The sequence below is a fragment of the Lithobates pipiens genome, unplaced genomic scaffold (genome assembly GCF_037356315.1).
Source record: "Lithobates pipiens isolate NorthernLeopardFrog02 unplaced genomic scaffold, aLitPip1_a1.2 Scaffold_8, whole genome shotgun sequence".
NCBI lineage: Eukaryota > Metazoa > Chordata > Amphibia > Anura > Ranidae > Lithobates > Lithobates pipiens.
In genome coordinates, this window is record NW_027507903.1 from 556,622,731 (window position 1) to 556,642,775 (window position 20,045).

Sequence of the window (20,045 nt, forward strand, 5' to 3'; positions counted from 1 at the left end):
CCCCTGTCCTTCCCACTGTCCCTCTGTCCATCCCACTGTCCCTCCTGTCTATCCCACTGTCCCCCCTGTCCATCCCACTCTCCTCCTGTCCATCCCACTGTCCTCCCCAGCTGTCCACCTGTCCATCCGACTGTCCCCCCACTGTCCTCCTAACCATGCCACTGCCCTCCTGTCCATCCCACTGCCCCTGTCTATCTCACGGTACACCTGTTCCATCCCACTGTCCATCCCACAGCCCCCCAATCTGTCCCCTGTCCACTGTCCTTATGTCCATTCTACTTTACCCCCAATGCCCCCCCATTGTCCCCCTGTCCTTCCCACTGTCCTCCTGTCCATCCCACTGTCTCCCGTGTCCATCCCACTGTCCCCCCTGTCCATCCCACTGTCCTCCTGTCCATCCCACTGTCCTCCTCAGCTGTCCCCCTGTCCATCCCACTGTCCACCTATCCATCCCACTGTCCTCCTGTCCATCTCACTGTCGTCCCCAGCTGTCCCCTTGTCCACTCGACTGTCCCCCCAATGTCCTCCTGTCCATCCCACTGTCCTCCTGTCTAACCCACAGTACCCCTTTTCATTCCACTGTTCCTTGTCCAGGCCCCCCCCCAATCTGTCCCCCCGCCCACTGTCCGCCTGTCCATTCTACTCCCCCCACTGTCCCCCCGCCCATTCCACTCTCCATCCCATTGTCCCCCCCAGCTGTCCCCCTGTCCATCCCCTTGCCCCCCCCACACTGTCCATCCCCTTGTCCCCTTCCACACTGTCCATCCAACTGTCCCCCCACATTGTCCATCCTACTGGCCCCCCGCTGTCCCACTACCATCCCACTATCCCTCCCAATGTCCCCCTGTCAATCCCAATCTCCATCTCGCTGTCCCCCTGCCCATCCCACTGTCCCCCTGTCCATCCCACTGCCCCCCCCCCACTGTACCCCTGTCCATCCCACACAGCTGTCTCCCTGCCCATCCCACTGTCCATCCAATTGTCACCCCCAGCTGTCCCCCTGTCCATACCCTTGTACCCCCCCACACTGTCCATTCCACTGCCCCCCCACTGTCCCCCTACCCATCCCACTATCCCCCTGTCCATCCCACTGCCCCCCACAGTACCCCTGTCCAGCCCACTGTCCATCTTGCTGTCCCCTGCCCATCCCACTGTCCCGCTGTCTATCCCACTGCCCCCCTGTCCATCCCACTGTCTCCCTATCCATTCCACTTTTCCCCCCTACTGTACCCCCATCTATCCCCCTGTCCTTCTATCCATCCCACTGCCCCCTTTACACCCCACTGTCCCCCTGTCTATCCCACTGTCCCCCTGTCCATGCCACTGTCCACCTGTCCACCCCACTGCCCATCCTACTATCTCCCTGTCCATCCCACTGTTCCCCCCCTGTCCCCCTACCATCCCACTGTCCCCCTGTCCAGCCCACTGTCCCCCTGTCTATTCCACTGTCCCCCTGTCTATCCCACTTTCCCCTGTCCATCCCACTGTCCCCCTCTCCATCCCACTGTCTTCCTGTTCATCCCACTGTTCCCCCAATGTTCCCCTATCCATCCCACTGTCCCCCTGTCCATCCCACTGTCCCCCTGTCCATCCCACTGTACCCCTGTCCATCCGACTGTCCCCCTGTCCATGTGACTGTGCCCCTGTCCATCCCAATGTCCTTCTGTCCATCCCACTGCCCATCTCCCTGTCTCCCTGTCCATCCCATGGTTCGCCCCCACTGTCCCCCTATCTATCCACTGTCCCCTTAGCCATCCCACTGTCCCCCTGTCCATCCCACTGTCCCCTTGTCCATCCCATTGTCCCCCTGTCCACCCTACTGTCCCCCAGGCCATCCCACTGCCTATTCCACTGTCTCTCTGTCCATCCCACTGTTCCCTCCACTGTTCCCCTATCCATCCCACTGTCCCCCTGTCCACCCGACTGTCCCCCTATCCATCCCACTGTCCCCCTGTCCATTCCACTGTCCTCCTGTCCATCCCACTGCCCATTTCACTCCCTGTCCATCCCACGGTTCGCCCCCACTGTCCCCCTATCCATCCACTGTCTCCCTATCCATCCCACTGTCCCCCTGTCCACCCTCTTGTCCCCCTGCCCATCCCACTGTCCCCCTGTCCATCCTACTGTCCATCCCACTGTCCATCTCAAGGTTCTCTTGTCCATTCCAATGTCCACCTGTCCATCCCACTTTGCATTCCACTGTCCACCCCACAGCCCCCCAATCTGTCCCCCGTCCACTTTCCCACTGTCCATTCACCCCCTCTCTCCCCCTCACTGTCCCCCTGCCCTTCCCACTGTCCCCCTGTCCATCCCACTGCATCCTCTCTGTCCTCCTTGTCCATCCCACTGTCTCCCCTGTCCATCCCATGGTCCCCCCTGTCCATCCCACTGTCCCCCCTGTCCATCCCACTGTCCTCCCCAGCTGTCCCCCTGTCCATCTGACTGTCCACTTGTCCATCTCACTGTCCTCCTGTCCATCCCACTGCCCCTGTCTATCCCACTGTACCCCTGTTCATTCCACTGTCCCTTGTCCATCCCACTGTCCATCCCACAGGCCTCCCAACCTGTCCCCTCGCCCACTGTCCCCCTGTCCATTCTACTCCCCCCCACTGTCCCTCTGTCCATCCCACTTTCAATCCCATTGTCCCCCCAGCTGTCCCCCTGTCCATACCCTTGTTCCCCCCACACTGTCCATCCCACTGTCCCCCCACACTGTCCATCCCACTGTCCCCCCACACTGTCATTGTCCTCCTGCCCATCCCACTGTCCCCCTGTCTATCCCACTGCCCCCCCCACTGTCCCCCTGTCCATCCCACCCAGCTGTCTCCCTACCCATCCCACTGTCCATCCCCTTGTCCCCTCCACGCTGTCCATCCCACTGTCCATCCTACTGCCCCCCCCACTGTCCCCCTACCCATCCCACTATCCCCTTGTCCATCCCATTGCCCCCCCCCCACTGTCCACCTGTCCATCCCACTGTCAATCTCGCTGACCCCTGCCCATCCCACTGTCCTCCTGTCCATCCCACTGCCCCCCCACTGCCCCCCTGTCCATCCCACTGTCCATCCTACTGTCCCCCCCCACTGTCCCCCCCACTGTCCCCCTGGCCATCCTACTGTCCTCCTGTTCACCCCACTGCCCCCGCCCACTATCCCCTTGTCCATCTCACTGTCCCCCCATCCCCCTGTCCATCCCACTGTCCCCTGTCCATCCCACTGACCCCCCAATCTGCCCCCCGCTGTCCATCCTACTACCCCCCCATCCCCATGCCCATCCCACTGTCGCACTTTCCATCCCACTGACCCCTAGGGTGTTTCATTTTCTAATGGAAAAAAATAAACTGTAAAATGTTTACAGACTTTGCTTACTCCCCGAGTCTGAGTGATGTAATAGATATTTATGCTAAATTTCAAGAAGATTGGATAATATTTAGAGGTTGCACACTTTGATCTGTTTTGTAAAAGTACCACGCCTTTTCCACTACTTAGACTGCTAAATGTGAAAAAAAGTAGGGGAGACCCCTTTTCTGTGAATCTTTTCAGGGTCACTAAGAGTCTATGGGTTTGCGCAGGAGTCCATGAGGAGTCCAGACCAACATCCTCTCCCTCTCCACTCCTGTATGGCATACATGCAGCTTCTACCTCATATTCCACGTAACACGATCGGAATTTCAGCCAGCAAAAGACCGATGAGAGCTTTTCATCGGAAAATTTGACCGCGTGTATGCTCCATCGGAATTTAGCTGGCCAAATACATGTTCTCAATTTTACAAATGGAAAAACTTTCTATCAGAATTTCCGATCGTGAGTATGCAATTGCGACGCGTGAAAACTCACGCATGCTCAGATTCAACTACGAGATGGAAGCCATTGGCTACTGGCTATTGAACTTACTTTTTCTAGTCGTACGTTTTGTATGTCACCACGTTCTTGATGGTTGGAATTTGGTGTGACCGTGTGTAGGCATTCCATCGGAATTCCATCGGGAAAACCATCAGACCTTTTTCCGACCATAATTCCAATCGTTTGTACGCGGCATTAGAGTACAGTGGGGACGGAAAGTATTCAGACCCCCTTAAATTTTTTCATACAACAAAATCGTGTAGTGCTAATCCATACAAGAAACTATGAATGTACTCAAACAGTGTCAATATATAAAATCAAAAAATAACAACCGTGAAGGTGAAAACAAAAACAAATTCAAAGTGAATAAATAAATATACATGCAAGACCTTGTAGGATGTCACCCACAAAAAGCAATATAACCAAGAGTCTATTTTGGGTTTAGCGCAGTATTTTTTCACTTTCACATCCCCTTAAATTTTTCACTCTTTGTAATGTTGCAGTCATTTGCTAAAATCATTTGCTTAGAACCATGTGATATTTCAGTTTTTCTTTTTTAATAAATCTGCAAAAATGTCAACAATTCTGTGTTTTTCTGTCAATATGGGGTGCTGTGTATAGATTAATGAGGAAAAAAATGAACTTAAATTATTTTAGCAAATGGCTGCAATATAACAAACAGTTAAAAATGTAAGGGGGTCTGAATACTTTCTGTCCCCACTGTATCTGCTCTGTGAAGCACTGGGTTCCCAGTGTCAGTGATGCTTCACGCAGTGGCTCCAGGGACTTTTTCCAACTGTGGGGGGACGTGGTTTCCTAGTGTGCACAATGACATCATCACATATACCCTGTAGCACAGTGAGGCCATTGGTGGCCATCTTGGTACAACTCATTAAGAAATATTATCCACTTAAGGACAGCCTCCTGCACATATACATTGGCAGAATGGCACGGCTGGGCACAAGCACGTACCGGTACATCGCTTTTTAAGTGCCCAGCTGTGGGTCGGGAGTGTGTACTGACCTCCGTGACCGTGGCTGCGGGACCAGCAGGTCCGATCGCCACTGTTGTCCCGCGATTGGGTCACAGAGCTGAAGAACGAGGAGAGGTCTATGTAAACAAACCTCTCCCCGTGCTTCCTAGTGTGGCTGTCACTGATCGTCTGTTCCCTTTTATAGGGAAGGACGATCAGTGATGTCACATGCCAGGCCACGCCCCCCTACAATAAAAAAAAACACATAACGTCATACATAACACCTACACTGCCCCCTAGTGGTTAACTCCTTCACTGCCAGTGTCATTTACACAGGAATCAGTGCATTTAAATAGCACTGATTGCTGTATAAAATGGTCCCAAAAATGTGTAAAAAATTTCCTATGTGTCCGCCATAATGTTGCAGTCACAATAAAAATCGCTGATCACCGCTATTACTAGTAAAAAAAATATATATTAATAAAAATGCTATAAAGCTATCCCCTATTTCGTAAACGCTATAACGTTTGCGCAAACTAATGAATAATCGCTAATTGCGATTTTTTTTACCAAAAATATGTAGAAGAATACGTATCGGCCTAAACTGAGGAAAAACAATTATTTTTTTGGGGGGGATATTTATTATAGCAAAAAGTAAAAAATATTGAATTTTCTTTCAAAATTGTCACTCTATTTTTGTTTATAGCGCAAAAAATAAAAACCGCAGAGGTGATACCACCAAAAGGAAGCTCTATTTGTGGGAAAAAAAGGACGCCAATTTTGTTTGGGAACCACGTCGCAAGACCGCGCAATTGTCAGTTAAAGCAACACAGTGCCGAATCGCAAAAAGGGGCTTAGTCCTTTGGCTGCAAATTGGTCCGGGGCTTAAGTGGTTATATAAGGCACCCTCAGCCTCATAATGGCAGTTTCTCCAGGGGTCATTGAGGCCTGCTCTGCCCCTTCTGTGAAGATGGATCAAGCCCGAGGTACTGGGTCCATAAGAGAGCTGAAAAAAATCACATGCCATGCATTTTCTGGTCCCCAGCTCCCCTGATGTAAGTGTAGGACTCCACATGAGGGACCTCTATTGTCCCATCATCAGTCTACCCCACATCATGCACTTCCACTTCACTAATCACATCACCACACCCCATCCACCCACCTTCATTTCATTGTTAGTTAATCCCTCTTATAATCAATCCAACCAACGAACAAACTATGCTATGTTATGTATAACTAACTTAAAGCAGGATTGCACTGTGGAAAAAAATATTAAAAGCCAGCAGCTACAAATACTGCAGCTGCTGACTTTTAATAAATGGACACTCACCTGTCCCGGGGTCCAGCGATGCCAGCAGCCGAGGCCGATCGATCGCTCGGCTCTCGGCTGCTGCCGTCACCATTCTAGGTGAGGGAATCAGGAAGTGAAGCGCTGCGGCTTCACTTCCCAGTTCCCTACTGCGCATGCGCGAGTCGCGCAGCGCAATAGGAATTGTCCGCGCTGTCTCTGGGACCCGTGTGTGTCCCAGCAGACAGCGCGCAGGGACAGGGAGAGGCATAGACTCCCGTGGGAGTCTATGCCCGGAAGTGGGTGTAAATACCTGTCTTTGACAGGTATCTGCACCCCCCTCCCCCCTGAAAGGTGCCAATTGTGGACACCGGAGGGGGGGGGGGGGTTCCGATCAGCAGAAGTTCCACTTTAGGGTGGAACCCCGCTTTAATGTTACTATAATATGAATCCATTAATGATCAAGTAACAACAAGCCTACAGCTGCCAGGCACTTCTATATACTCCTCCCAACATTATTTAATGACGACTTACAAAAAGTCTTTGCATGTCCCCACCCAGAGGACACAGGGGGGACATGCGGCAGCGATGGGATCACTGGACAATTACAATCCTGGTTTGTGCGATACATCCTCATGTCTTTATCCACCCATTGGTAACTATACCTCTATGTGTATGGAGATATAATTTTGCTCAATTTGAAATGCTATACCTATATATATTTTTTATATTGTCCAAAGTCTTTAATTAGATATTTTGACATTTTCCTAGAATATAAATCCCCCTGAAGAGACCGGAAATCGCAAGGGTCGAAATGCATCGGGGTTTTTCATGTGGATACATATGTTACAAATACAATTGGCAGACCATGCTTGTACATAGAGTGTATTTTGCTATGAGTGATGTTCCATGTTTGTTTTTGTGTCGCACCACCTATATGGATGATTTATCATTGTTCATTTGAAATTATTATTGTCTGTTAAATAATTTTTTTTTTTTACATCAACCATTTTTATACAAATTCTCTGCTGCTAAAAAAACCCTGGGGAAACTTCCTGTGTTTTTTGTATACTTTTGGGTTATGCAGCTTTGGGGACTCCCTTATTGTGTTTTCCTTTCTATACATGAGTTTAATCTGCCTCATTTTTCTCTCAATCTTTTCCCCAGCCACCTCCTGCAGCCAATCGCCACATACAAAATCTCCTCACTGTGCTACTAGGTAAGGGCTGCACCATAGCAGGTAAGATAAAAAAAGGAACACCAGGCAAGGTTAGATTAGTCCCCTGAACCTGGTCAAGGTGTGCATGACTTGTTATAGGTGAATTGTCAGCGTTTCCCTGTCTTGGGACAGGATAAGGATGTCCGTACTGCATGTAAGTAATGCAGTACTCGCTGTTCACAAAGGGGTGGCCAAAATTACTAGCACCTTGGTGAAGGTTCATAGTGCGGTTGCGATGCCAAATGGTAGACACTGGAATTGGTAGTGAAGATCGTTCACTTTGAACCTCAGATAAGATTGGAAATTGAGTTGGACTGGTACGTGCAAATGGACACCTTGGAGATCTATGGAGACCATCCAGTCTCCATAGAGACTGGCTAGTATGACTGTATTAAGCAATTCCATTTTGTAGCATTCTAGAAGAATGAAATTGTTTAACTTATTTAAGTCCAACATTGGTCTCCAGCCTCCCGACTTGCATACTAGGAATACCAGAGAAAAAAGCCTGAGAACTTGTCTGACTCTGGGACTGGAACCATTGCCTGCTGCTGAATCAGCAACTGGATATACTGATGTCAAATTTTAGCTTTTTCTGGTGATTTCAGAACTCTGGTGGGTAGAAAGGATGTTTATGGTGGGCAATGTCTGAAATTCCAGAAGTGGCCCTGCTGAATCGTGGAGACCACCCATTGATCTGTACCGTTCTCCACCAAAACCTGCGAAAATGCTCTGAGGAAGGCACCGGACTGATTTCGGTAGAGTAGGAGTCAAAAGAATGTTTGACCATTTTGAGCAGAAGAGGTTGCTTTCAAAAAGGTGGACTTGGAACCTTTCCATCCCCTCCTGTATTCCCTGCCAGGTTGATATGTTCTAGCCTCTCTTGATTTCTGCTGGAATGTTGTCCTAGTAGATAACTTCCTTATTCTGTTTTTATCCTTGGGAATAAGGTTACTCTTCCCTCCAGTGATTCTGCTGATTGCTGTGTCTAGTTTTGTGTCTAGATAGCCTTACCACCATACTTACCATCACATGGAATTCTACACCATGTTTGTTTCAAAGAGGAATCTGCTATCCATGGTTTTAGCCATAGAGCTCTTCTCGCTGTAATAGAGAATAGCATTGTTCGGGTCGAACACTTTAATATATCTATGGCTGCTTCCAGATGAAATACAAACTTAGCTTCAGTGCATCCAAAGCCTTGATGATATAATCAGACCCAGCAGACTTTATTACAAGGGTGAAAGGAACCGTGAGGCGGGCTGCGCTGCTTTGAGGTACGACGAGATGGTCTCTATGATCTGTGGGAAGAGTGAGGGGGAGAAGTGGATTGCTCCTGTGTGTGTCTGGGTCTGTCATGACTGTCCAATCTCTTGCAGGATGTATGGAGGTGCAGGCTGCAAAAACATATAGGAGATGAGAGGAAAACAAAAGGTTCAATGAACCATGCCTGTTGCTCTTTTTTTTCTTTTATCTTACCTGCTATGGTGCAGCCCTTACCTAGTAGCATGTTGAGGATCTTTTCTATGTTGAGATTGGCTGAGGAAGATGGCTAGGGAAAAGATTAAATCAGATTAAACTCATTAGGACTCCACTTACACCTGAGGAGCCTGGGACCAGAACATGCATGACATGTGATTTTTTTCAGCTTTCCTATGGACCCAGTACATTGGGCTGGATCCATCTTGACAGAGGGGGCAGAGTAGGCCTCACTGACCCCTGGGAAAACTGATATTGTGGGGCTGAGGGCACCTTATATAATAGCCCTTTAAGTGGTGTACCAAGAAGGTTGCCAATGGCCTCACCACACTACTGTGCATGTGCATGGTGCATATGCGATGAGGTCATCACACCACTATCAAAACAGGCCCCCGCATTCAGAGAAAGCCCCTGGAGCCGGGGTTGTGTCAAATTCTCCAACCCATCAGAAACTCCAACCACGTCACTTCGTTTACTTAAACCCTTAGTAATTGGAGATTTTGATGAATTGGTGGTTGGACACAACACTGACAACTGAAAAGAGTCCGGTACAGGATGATTGAGCTGTTTTGACAGCACAGTGGCTAATGAGGACAAAGTAAAGAAACCGGAAGTTAAGTAGATGGCGTTTCTGAAGGGTTGGAGAAATTGACAGAATATCGGCGAGCAAAGCGCCACTGATACGAGGAGCCCAGTGATCCACAGAGCAGATACTCTATGAGAGAGAAGCTGCATGTATGCCATACAGGAGTGGAGAGTGAGAGGGAGAAGATACCAGTCTGGACTCCTTACTGACTCCTGGGAAGCACATAGATTCTCGGTGACCCCGAAAAGATCCACAGAAAAGGGGTCTCCCCTGATATTTGGTGCATTTAGCTGCCTAAGTAATGGGACCTTACTACAGGAGAGCAGGAACCTGCAATGGCTGCATCGGAACGATGAGGTGAGGGCCATTACTGACATGTGATCCTGCAGGATTGAGGACATAAAAAAGAATGGTGTGGGGGGAAACGCGTTCTTTCCTTTATTTATGAGATATGCATATTTATATTAATAGAAGCTGGACCAATGTAACTATGAAAAAATCATACCTAAACTTCAGCTTTAAAGGAACAGAAATGGCAGTTGTTGCTGACCACATTTTAGAAATCAATTGTATCAGCAACAGGAATACCACTCGCTGAGATACAAAATAATCTTCTTTATTAAAATAACCAGCAGGACCCAGTTCTGTTCTGACTTTCTCCGTGCTAGACATATCACTTTCTCCAAAATGCTTTGCCTAGCCTGAAAAATGTCAGATTAGAACTTGTTGCTGCTGGCTAGTTGATAAAGGAAGATTATTTTGCGTCTTTGGGAGCGGTATTCCCGTTTCTGATACAGGTGATTTTTTTGGTGGAGATGAACTGAGCCATGTGATTGTGGAGTAGGGATGAGCCGAACGAGCCACCCACCTCCCGGTTCGGTTCGCACCAGAACCTGCGAACAGACCTAAAAGCATAGCCAGTCCATTAACCGGATCGAGTAGTCAGCCAGGCCAGAGTTCAATAACCAGATCGGATAATCAGCCAGGCCAGAAGTCAGGGATCCAAGTAGAGCAACAGAAAGCAGGATAAGGAACCAGAAGGGATGTCAGCAAGCCGGTCTTTAAACAGAACCGCAGGAGATGGTTTCTTGTGATGTGACCAAGGCGAAGGCACAGGTGAAGTGAGCTGGACAGCTTTAAGTAGGCAGGTCAGACGAGCATGATCAGTAACAGCTGATAACTGTGGAGAGAGATGAGAGCTGTCAATTAGCTGAGCAGCCAGCCCAGAGAAGGAAGGGCTAAGCCAGCCCTGACACTTCCCCAGTGATGTACGGATGACCCCGCCCCCTCTGATGTAACGCAGGTTTCCGTTACATCAGAGGGGGGCGGCCTCACCCACACGTCACTGGGAAAGCCAGGGTTTCCCCTTGCGTCAGAGGGAGGCGGGGTCAGGTGATGGGTGGCCCCGTCCTCCTGAGCTAAGACTTGTCAGGCTGCCGGGATTCTCGCAGAGTCTCCGGTGGAGACAGGATGCGCTGCGCTGGACATCATCAGGAGAGATCACCCATTGCTGGACCCCGGAGAAGAGATCAACCATCGCTGGATACCAAGAGTGGATTACCACCGCTGGAATCTTTCCTGCAGAAATGTCACTTTGCGCAGGGACAGTTCTAGGCACAGGAAACATGCGCCCCTTTACAGGCATACTATACACACCCCCCAGGTATGAAATTTAAAGGAATATTACACTTTTATTGTTTCAGTTTAAGCATTATTAAAATCACTGCTCCCGAAAAAACGGCCATTTTTAAAACTTTTTTTTGCATTGATACATGTCCCCTGGGGCAGGACCCGGGTCTCCAAACACTTTTTAGGACAATAACTTGCATATAAGTCTTTAACCACTTCCCGACCGTCGCACGACGATGTACGTCGGCAGAATGGCACGGGCAGGCAAATTGGCATACAGGTACATCCATTTGAAATTTACGCCCTGCCATCACGTGCGAGCCGCCGGCAGAGCGCATCCATGCCGGTCGGGACCCCTGCGAGTCTGGTCGCGGGTCCCGAACGATCGCTGCGGGGATACCCGCAATCGTCTCAAGGGGAGGCTGAACGGGGAGATCCCCATTCTGCCTAGCCACAAGTGACACTGATCTCTGCTCCCTGTAATTGGAGCAGAGATCAGTGTTCACTAACACACAGCCCAGCCCCCCACAGTTAGTAACATGCCCCTAGGACACATGTAACCTCTACACTGCCACCCCCTGGTTAACCCCTTCACTGCCAGTGTCATTTATACAGGAATCAGTGCATTTGTATAGCACTGATTGCTGTATAAATGACAATGGTCCCAAAAATGTGTCAAAAATGTCCGATGTGTCCCGCATAATGTTGCAGTCACAATAAAAATCTCTGATCGCCGCCATTACTAGTGAAAAAAAAAATTATTAATAATAATGCCATAAAACTATCCCCTATTTTGTAAACGCTATAAATTTTGCGCAAACCAATAAATAATAGCTTATTGCTTTTTTTTTTACCAAAAATATGTAGAAGAATACGTATCGGCCTAAACTGAGGAAACATTTTTTTTTATATATATTTTTGGGGGATATTTATTATAGCAAAAAGTAAAAAGTAATGCGTTTTTTTTAAATTGTCGCTCTTTTTTTGTATATAGCGCAAAAAATAAAAACCGCAGGGGGGTGATCAAATACTGCCAAAAGAAAGCTCTACTTGTGGAAAAAAAAGGACGTCAATTTTGTTTGGGAGCCACGTCGCACGACTGCGCAATTGTCAGTATTGCAAAAAGTGGTCTAGTCTTAAGCCAGCAAAATGGTTTAGTCTGAAAGTGGTTAAAATTAGCGCTTTAGATTTCTCCCATAGGCTTTTACAGTGTGTTTTGCGGCTTTTCGAATTTTGCCGCGAACACCCAAATTGTTCGCTGTTCGGCGAACGGGCGAAAACAGGCAATGTTCGAGTGGAACATGAGTTTGAACTCGAAGCTCATCCCTATTGTGGAGTGTGGAGACTGATCTCACCCGAAGCTGCAATGTGAAATATTCCACATATTTAAATATTAGCTGATTGCCCATACTTTCTGAGCTTCTGAGACAAATAAAATATATATATTTAATAGGAGTACTGATTTTTCAGGCTGAATGTTTCTTATTTGACACAGAAATTCTTGGTGCCAAAGAATAAATCTGGCCATACACTGATGAATTTAACTGATTTCTCCATTCATGCTATGCAGCACTGATGGAAAAATCTCCTTCTGTAGCTATTGTGTTTGGACAGTCAAAATATCCACATTTGCCCTTAGTTAATCCCTGTAGTATCATTTTACTAAATGCTGCTCTACGCAGATGACAGGGAGAGGTGACAATCCTGGGGTTGATTTACTAAAGGCAAATAGAATGTGATCTTTGCAAAGTGCAGTTGCTCTAGAGCTTATTGTAAATGAACAGAAACTTTGCTCACTTCCATCATCCAATCACATGCAAGCAAAATGCTGTTTTTTTATTTTCCTTGATTGGGTATTTTTTACCAAATGAAGCTTTACCTCATTTACTAATCTCTGGAGCAAGTGAGGGGAAAAGGAGACAGCATGACAACTCTAGTGTGGTAAGTTCCAATGAATTTTAATAAAAAAGATTAAAAGATGTGTACTTACAAAGGTGCATGAGAACCATGCATGTAAAAACAAAGAGGAAGATGAGCCTGTAGTAACAGCACTGTCCCAAACATGTGCAGCTGGATGGATGAGCCACTGAAGACACAAAGTTATCATGCACCTTTTGTGAGTACACATCTTTTAAACCTTTTTTTATTAAAATTGGTTGAAACTTACTACACTAGACTGATCATGATGTCTCCCCTTCCCCTCCTTTGTTTTCACAGATGGAGTCCCTTCCTTTTTTTTTTTTTTTTTTTTTACAACAGCACCCCTAGTCTGTTAGTTTCTTTTGTCAAGTAATTGGGCTACCCGCTCATCGGCACCCCCATTTTCCCTTTGGCTGTTATCATTGCTGATTACATTTTTTATTTTATTTTTTGGTTATGTATTATAGCAGAAAGTAAAAAAATATTGGGTCTTTTTCTGTTTTATAGTGCAAAAAATAAAAACCGCAGAGGTGATCAAATACCACCAAAAGAAGCTCTATTTATGGGAAAAAAAGGATATCAATATTGTTTGAGTATAACGTTGCACGACCGCGCAATTGTCAGTTAAACTGACGCAGTACCGTATCGCAAAAAACAGGGGTAAATCCTTTAGGGGCTGAAGTGGTGAATGCTGGTTCACACTTGCCATACAGGAAACATTACATTTTCCATGTCTGTGCTGGGCAGGTTTCAGAGGGCGGTGACTTTTGTTTTTACAATGGAAGGCACCGCTTACCTTTTCATAAAAATGTATTTCTGTTCTAAGTACTGCAGCTCAGAAAAGCATAGAAAACCAAGATGTTACAACTGCTAAAAAAATAAAAAAGGGAGCAGGGCTTTTATTCTTCGAGAATAGATATAGGCACTTCCCCTTTCTGAGTTACCCCTTGTCTCCATCCCCTACCCACCTCTGAGCACCGTCCCTTGGTTCTAACCTCCACCCACCTCCCAGTATCGCCCCTTTTGGAGAATACAGAACCATAAATCATTTTGTGGTGCTAAGGAATTTGTATGGAATTTGTTTATAACAGGAAAAGCGGTATAATTGGTCTACCGCAGCCAGCAACAATAGACCCACCCCAGCAGCCAGCAACAATAGATTCCTCCTCAAATGTAGATTCCTCCAAGCAACCCAAGACCCATCCAGCAGCAATAGATCTCCAACCAGCAACAGTAGACCTTCCCAGCAAAAATATACCACCCTCCACAACAAAAGGTCCCTCCCCCCACCAACAATTTTGCAAGCATGCTCATGTTTATTTTCAAATATGTAGCAGACATGGCATTTAGAAAGAGAAAAGTTTATTTGTACTTGAAACCTTTGCTGTCTCCTATGCCCATTAGTAAGGAAATTATGCTAAGTGCCTAACTTTACTCTGTAAGACTTCTAGATACATTGGAACCTACCTAAACTACGAGCTTGGTATAGTAACCACCCTAAAAGTGCTCCTTAGTCCCATTTTGGTGCTAGAGAGCTACAAAAAGGGAGTGGGGTCATGTGGTTAAAACTACTCTAAAGCTGCCCATAGATGAATTTTGAAAACTTTCCCAATGCATATAAACTCAGAGTAACAGGCATAGTAACAGATGATATGATCATCTTTACTTTTTCACTTATACATAAAGTAACATTGCTTTACAAGACAAAAGCAAAAACGTGCACCCCCCAAGCTACCGAACTGAGAATTACAAATAGAAACAAAGCTATACAATTTAATTGTGTATTTAGTAAATTTATTGGATAAAATAAAAATGAAAAACATTAAAATAAAAATAAAAGAGTACAGGAACATAGCAAAACATGAGGAACTACATAATAATTGTTTTATAATCTATTATGCATGCATCCAAAATCTCAAATCATAGTCTCTAGTACTCCAATAATAGATCACAGTCCCAAAACTCTTGACATTTCAAATTGGCATTCTTCTCATTAAAGGGCCCCACATTCTTCAATGATCATGCCCATATAATATCTTAAAGCAAAGCTGTTTTCTATATGGGTTAGCATGAACAATGGCTGCATCTTTACTGGCACACATGAGGAACATTCCACTCTCTCCCATTCCTTTAGATTGATTAAACTCTATAAAAAAAAAAGAAAAAAGAAATTCAAACAAGTTATTTGGTTTAGCAATTTTGCTTAGGTCAATAAACAGTGTTCATAAAATAAATAACAGAAAAACAGATAGATTTAATGCAAAATGTAAACTTATAGTATACAAACATAATAAGTATACACATATAATATGTAGGTGACTATATAAGTTGCTTGCTGTTTTATATGATTGTATTTCATGTACAGATTTTTATGTGCTCCCTCTGGTGGTCAGCTGTAAAGGAGACCTGTCATTAGAGAGACATTCTAGACTTCTATGACTGATTTTTGAAAAATCTAATAAACTGGATAATATACTGATTCTATGCCTTCAGTGCTTTCCTATTGACTAACCAAGAGCAAGTTGCAGATCAGATGTTCTGACTTCCCTGGCCTAATAATTGTTAAATCAGTAAGTCAAAGTCAGAAAGTATGGAAAACACACAAAGCCAGGCAGCTAGCATTTTCAGAAAGGCCAGCAGAGTCAACCTACACATTTCTCCTGCAACAAGTTACACTGAGAGAAATACATAGTCTGTCAATTTTAACCTCTACTTCTGACAATGGTAAATCTCCGGCTGTAATCCTAATGCTTTGGCTTCCGTACTTTCTGCCTCACAGACTCAAAACAAGTAAAGATTTTTAACACCAGTTCTGTGCCTCAGAAGCCAAAAAGCGAATAGGTATTCCCCAATGCATATACAGTATATATTTCAAAATATTACACAGAAACATTAATGTTCATTGATTAGTAAAATTTAGCTGCTAAGATTCACACGTATATATAAAAAGACTAAAAATGCAGTTTCCCTTGTTTGTTTTTCAGTGAGGATAGGAGGTAGCAATGCAAACTTTTCTCACCTTTATGTAGTTATAGTTTGTTTTCTTGGCGGTGCCCTTTAGTGGGGTATGGCAGCTTCCTTCACACCGGTAGGCATTGTATTTTTTGGGATGCATAATCCAGTTTTCAAATCCAAGCTCCTTGAACTCTACCATCATGTCAACCTTTCTACATAGCGGTCCTTGCTCTTCTTCTGGCATGAAATGAGTGACGGATGGAGTAATTATTTGGCTGCCGTTTGTATTTCGTCTTTGTCTCCGGAACAAAGCCATCTTCAGAGAGCTTTCTGACAATTTCTTGATCAGGCCTGGAGACTCTGGCTTGGAAAATGGCTTTTCCCTACTGAAAAATACAATGATTGCTTGATTTGTCGATGTCTTCTGAAGAGGGACTTCATTGTTAATTGGCTTTTTGGGATTTTCTGAACGAGATACTGCAGTGCTGTGAGCATTTTCTATAGCATGCAGATCTTTATAATTGGCAATTTTATTGCCCCAGTGAAGATGCTGTCCCATCATATCAGATATGTTGAAGCTTTTCCAGGCAGAATGATGACTCACTTGCATGGTTTTCACAACTGACCCCAAGAAGATTCTATCCTGTCCATTTTCAGCGTGGAAGACCTCCATAGTGATTGGGGTGGGGGTTTCAAATGCTGGGAGAAGAACTCGAAGCTCAACCAATCTTAGATCATCCTCTTTGGAGATAGGTGTGAAGTTAAAAGTCATTGACCAGCGATTATCTTTCATAGTACAGCCTGGGAGAAATGAAAACGTTTTATTAGTATGTTTTATTCCATAAAAAATTTATAAAAAATGTTGAAATTCACAGCAGATAGAAGACTTCTATAGCCATTTTGAAATTCCAAATGACTGTGGATAATTTAAGATAACAAGAGAAGCTTAACAATAAAATATAGAAAATACAGTTACTAACCTTATTTATGTGCGATAAATAATAATTAGTATAAGAATCTGACAAATGTACTGTCAGTATTTCAAATTTGTCATCAGCAATCAAATCAATAAATAAATTGATGCAAATATATATCACATAGATGAGTTGAGTTAAACTATGTACTTACTTTCAGCAGGAAGACTCTGGACAGTGCTTGACTCTTTCAGGACTTGATTTTCTGGCCTGTGAAAATCTTTGTGCTCATCCATGAGGGTTTGGTAAAGATGCATCATATAAGGAGGAACCTTGAGCTTTGGAGAGTGCCTGTTCATTTCAGAAGATAGAAAGCTCAATTTCCCTGAGTTAAGTAGAAAAGGAGGTCTTCCCAGGGCCAAGCAGATGGACAAAAAATATAAGACCGTCTTCAAGGTGAACTCCGAAGGCATCTTCTTCTTTGTGTCTTAAACAGCTCAGGAGATGTTGACTTCTCAGAGGTTTTCCAAGACTGATGATAGTTTGAGGTTTCCCTGGTTTATATGCTGATGAACCCCCTTACAGCCTCACACCTATGACACCTTGAACTCCTTTCATCCAGATGATCCATGCACATTAAAGAGTCAATCACTCTCTTGTTATCATGTCATTATTATGCTAATCATAGTAGCAGTGCATCAGTACAAACTATAAAGATAAGCCGCATAGATGAGATAAGCCAACTTCTTTTCAGTTTCACGTAAAATGGTAGTTTCACAGTAAACAAAATAAAGTGTATATTTATAGAGTGAGAGTAAAAAAAAAAAAATCTAATCTAACTGGGTGATACAAATGTTACAGCTAACCGTTTTTAGCCAAAATATGACATCCTTTGGTTAAATAGATAGTGTTTAAATTATTATTACTAATTTATTATTATTATTTTTATTAATATTATTATTCGTAGTAGTAGTATCTTCATTGCTATATGACTATAACATTGTTATTATACCATTCATTATAAATATGTTATTATTAATATTCAAAATACCACTATTATTATTTATAAATATGCCCCTTAGTTTTATGTGAACACTTTTTAATTTCACAAATACTTTTATATAATATTATAAATTTATAGCATATTAAAATATAATTAATAATATACAATTATAACATATTATATTAAAAAAAATTAACCTAATAATTTTTTTTTAACATTCCATGATTTTCTTTAGCTAAAAAAAGGTGTTCTGTCAAAATATTTACTGTTTACTATTTTTAAAATTAAGTTTTCTCCTGCGCAATATAAATTTTCTGAAAGAAAAACAAAGCAGGTTAACATAAAAGCTCCATACACACTAAGCTTAAAAAAATAACAGTTCCCTTGGCAGAAAAAAATGCTCATATAGAAAGTTTTTGTACAAAGTTTAGACAAGTTTAGGAGAGTTTTGCGTTTTTTTTCTGCCAGAAAGCTCCAATCAGAAACGCAAACCAGAAGATTTTTTTTTTCCTGCTTCTAAATGTTGAGCTCAAAATATGCCTCTAATCTCCTTAAATTTGCATGGACACATAGGGTAACATTGAGCTGCTTCTACAGGCAGAGCACAAAACTCCTGTAGAAGCAACTATTTTTAAGCTGGTGTGCCTGGAGCCTGATGGTGCCATCACACTAATATATTTTTAAGAGGAAAAATATATATAGCAAAACATTCCATTGCTCTAGGATGTATGAAATTTATGGTGTAAATGTTATTATAACTAGAGGATGTCCCAATAAGACTCAAACTGTAAAAAGTCTCTGGAGATTTCCTCTCACCTCTTGTTCTGGGGACAACTCTAAAATGTTGGACTTTTTTTGTTGGTACAAATAGTGGACAAATAGAAGTCCCTCTTCAGAAGACAGCCACAAATCAAGCAATCATTGTATTTTTCAGTAAGGACAAGCCATTTTCCAAGCCAAAGTCTCCAGGCCTGATCAAGAAATTGTCAAAAAACCCTCCCCCAAGATGGCTGGACTCCGGAGACAAAGACGAAACAGAAACGACAGGCAATTAATTACTCCATCCATCAATCATTCCATGCTAGAAGAAGAGCAAGGACTTTTATGTAGAAAAGTTGACATGATGGTAGCATTCAAGGTAATTGTATGGGACAACTGAATTATCTATCCCAAAAAATACAATGCCTACCAGTGTGAAGGAAACGGCCATACCCCACTAAAGGGCACCTCTATCTACTGATAGTGCTAGAGCTCCTTGAAACTACCTGGCTTAACCTAGCTTGTTCCTGAACCTGATCATCTACCTATTGGTTTTTGTAGATATCTTTGGTTACCAACTGGACCCATGAAAATAATTGCTGCATTGATATTGTCCACTCTCCTGCTTGGCTATGATAATTAAAGCAATTGTAAAGTCTCTTTTTTTTTTCTTTAAAAATAACAAACATGTCATACTTACCTGCTCTATGCACGGGTTTTGCACAGAGAAGCCCAGATCTTCCTCTTCTCAGGTCTCTGGCTGGAGCTCCTTGCCCCTCCCTCCTGTTGAGTGCCCCCACAGCAAGCAGCTTGCTATGGGGGTACCCGAGCCGAGCTGCAGTGTCTCAGACAATCAAGGAGTCCAGGATGGCCAAGGCACTTGCGCTTTGGATAGAGATGGGGCTCGGGTAAGTATTGGGGTCTGAGGGCGACTACTGCGCACAGAAGTTTTTTATCTTAATAAAAAACATTCTGCCTTTAAAACCGCTTTAAGCTGGTAGTATGCTGTTCAAATTTTGCCCGGTTCCTGATGAATCTGATCAGTTAAAATTGAATAAAGCTGTGCACCACAATATCACAATAAAATAAAGTTCTGACAAAAGCACAAATAAAAATAGTAAAAGACCTGTGCTGCCACCAAAATAGTGTGTATCCACTAAATGAATAATGAAATATAGGGGTCGCTAGTGGTATACCCATAAATCTACCAAATTAAATAAATAAATTAAAATATATGTGAAATCCAGTGACAGCTGGTGTTTTTTTTGGGGGGGCAGACAACCACCCCCCATGCCCCCCTGGTGGTCAGTGGCACCTCAACCCCCCCACCAGCTCACTGCCTGCCAGTTGTTCCGGCATTTACCCCATCTAGGTGGCAGCAGCGGCAACTGTGTCCTCTCCTCCTCCTCACTTCCGTTGTGCGTCTCCTCCACTCCTCCTAGGTGTCCAATAGGTTTGCCTGCTTTTTCAGCCAATCGGGT

At 44.3% G+C, this 20,045-nt stretch overlaps 1 protein-coding gene across 1 annotated transcript; it reads right to left on the reverse strand.

Annotated features, from left to right (window-relative positions):
- Positions 1–15,913: 15,913 nt before the first annotated feature.
- On the reverse strand, positions 15,914–16,683 carry LOC143962265 (nodal homolog 2-B-like). The gene has a single exon (XM_077471578.1). The coding sequence runs from the start codon at positions 16,679–16,681 to the stop codon at positions 15,914–15,916; it is 768 nt and encodes a 255-aa protein (XP_077327704.1). The 5' UTR covers positions 16,682–16,683.
- Positions 16,684–20,045: the final 3,362 nt, after the last annotated feature.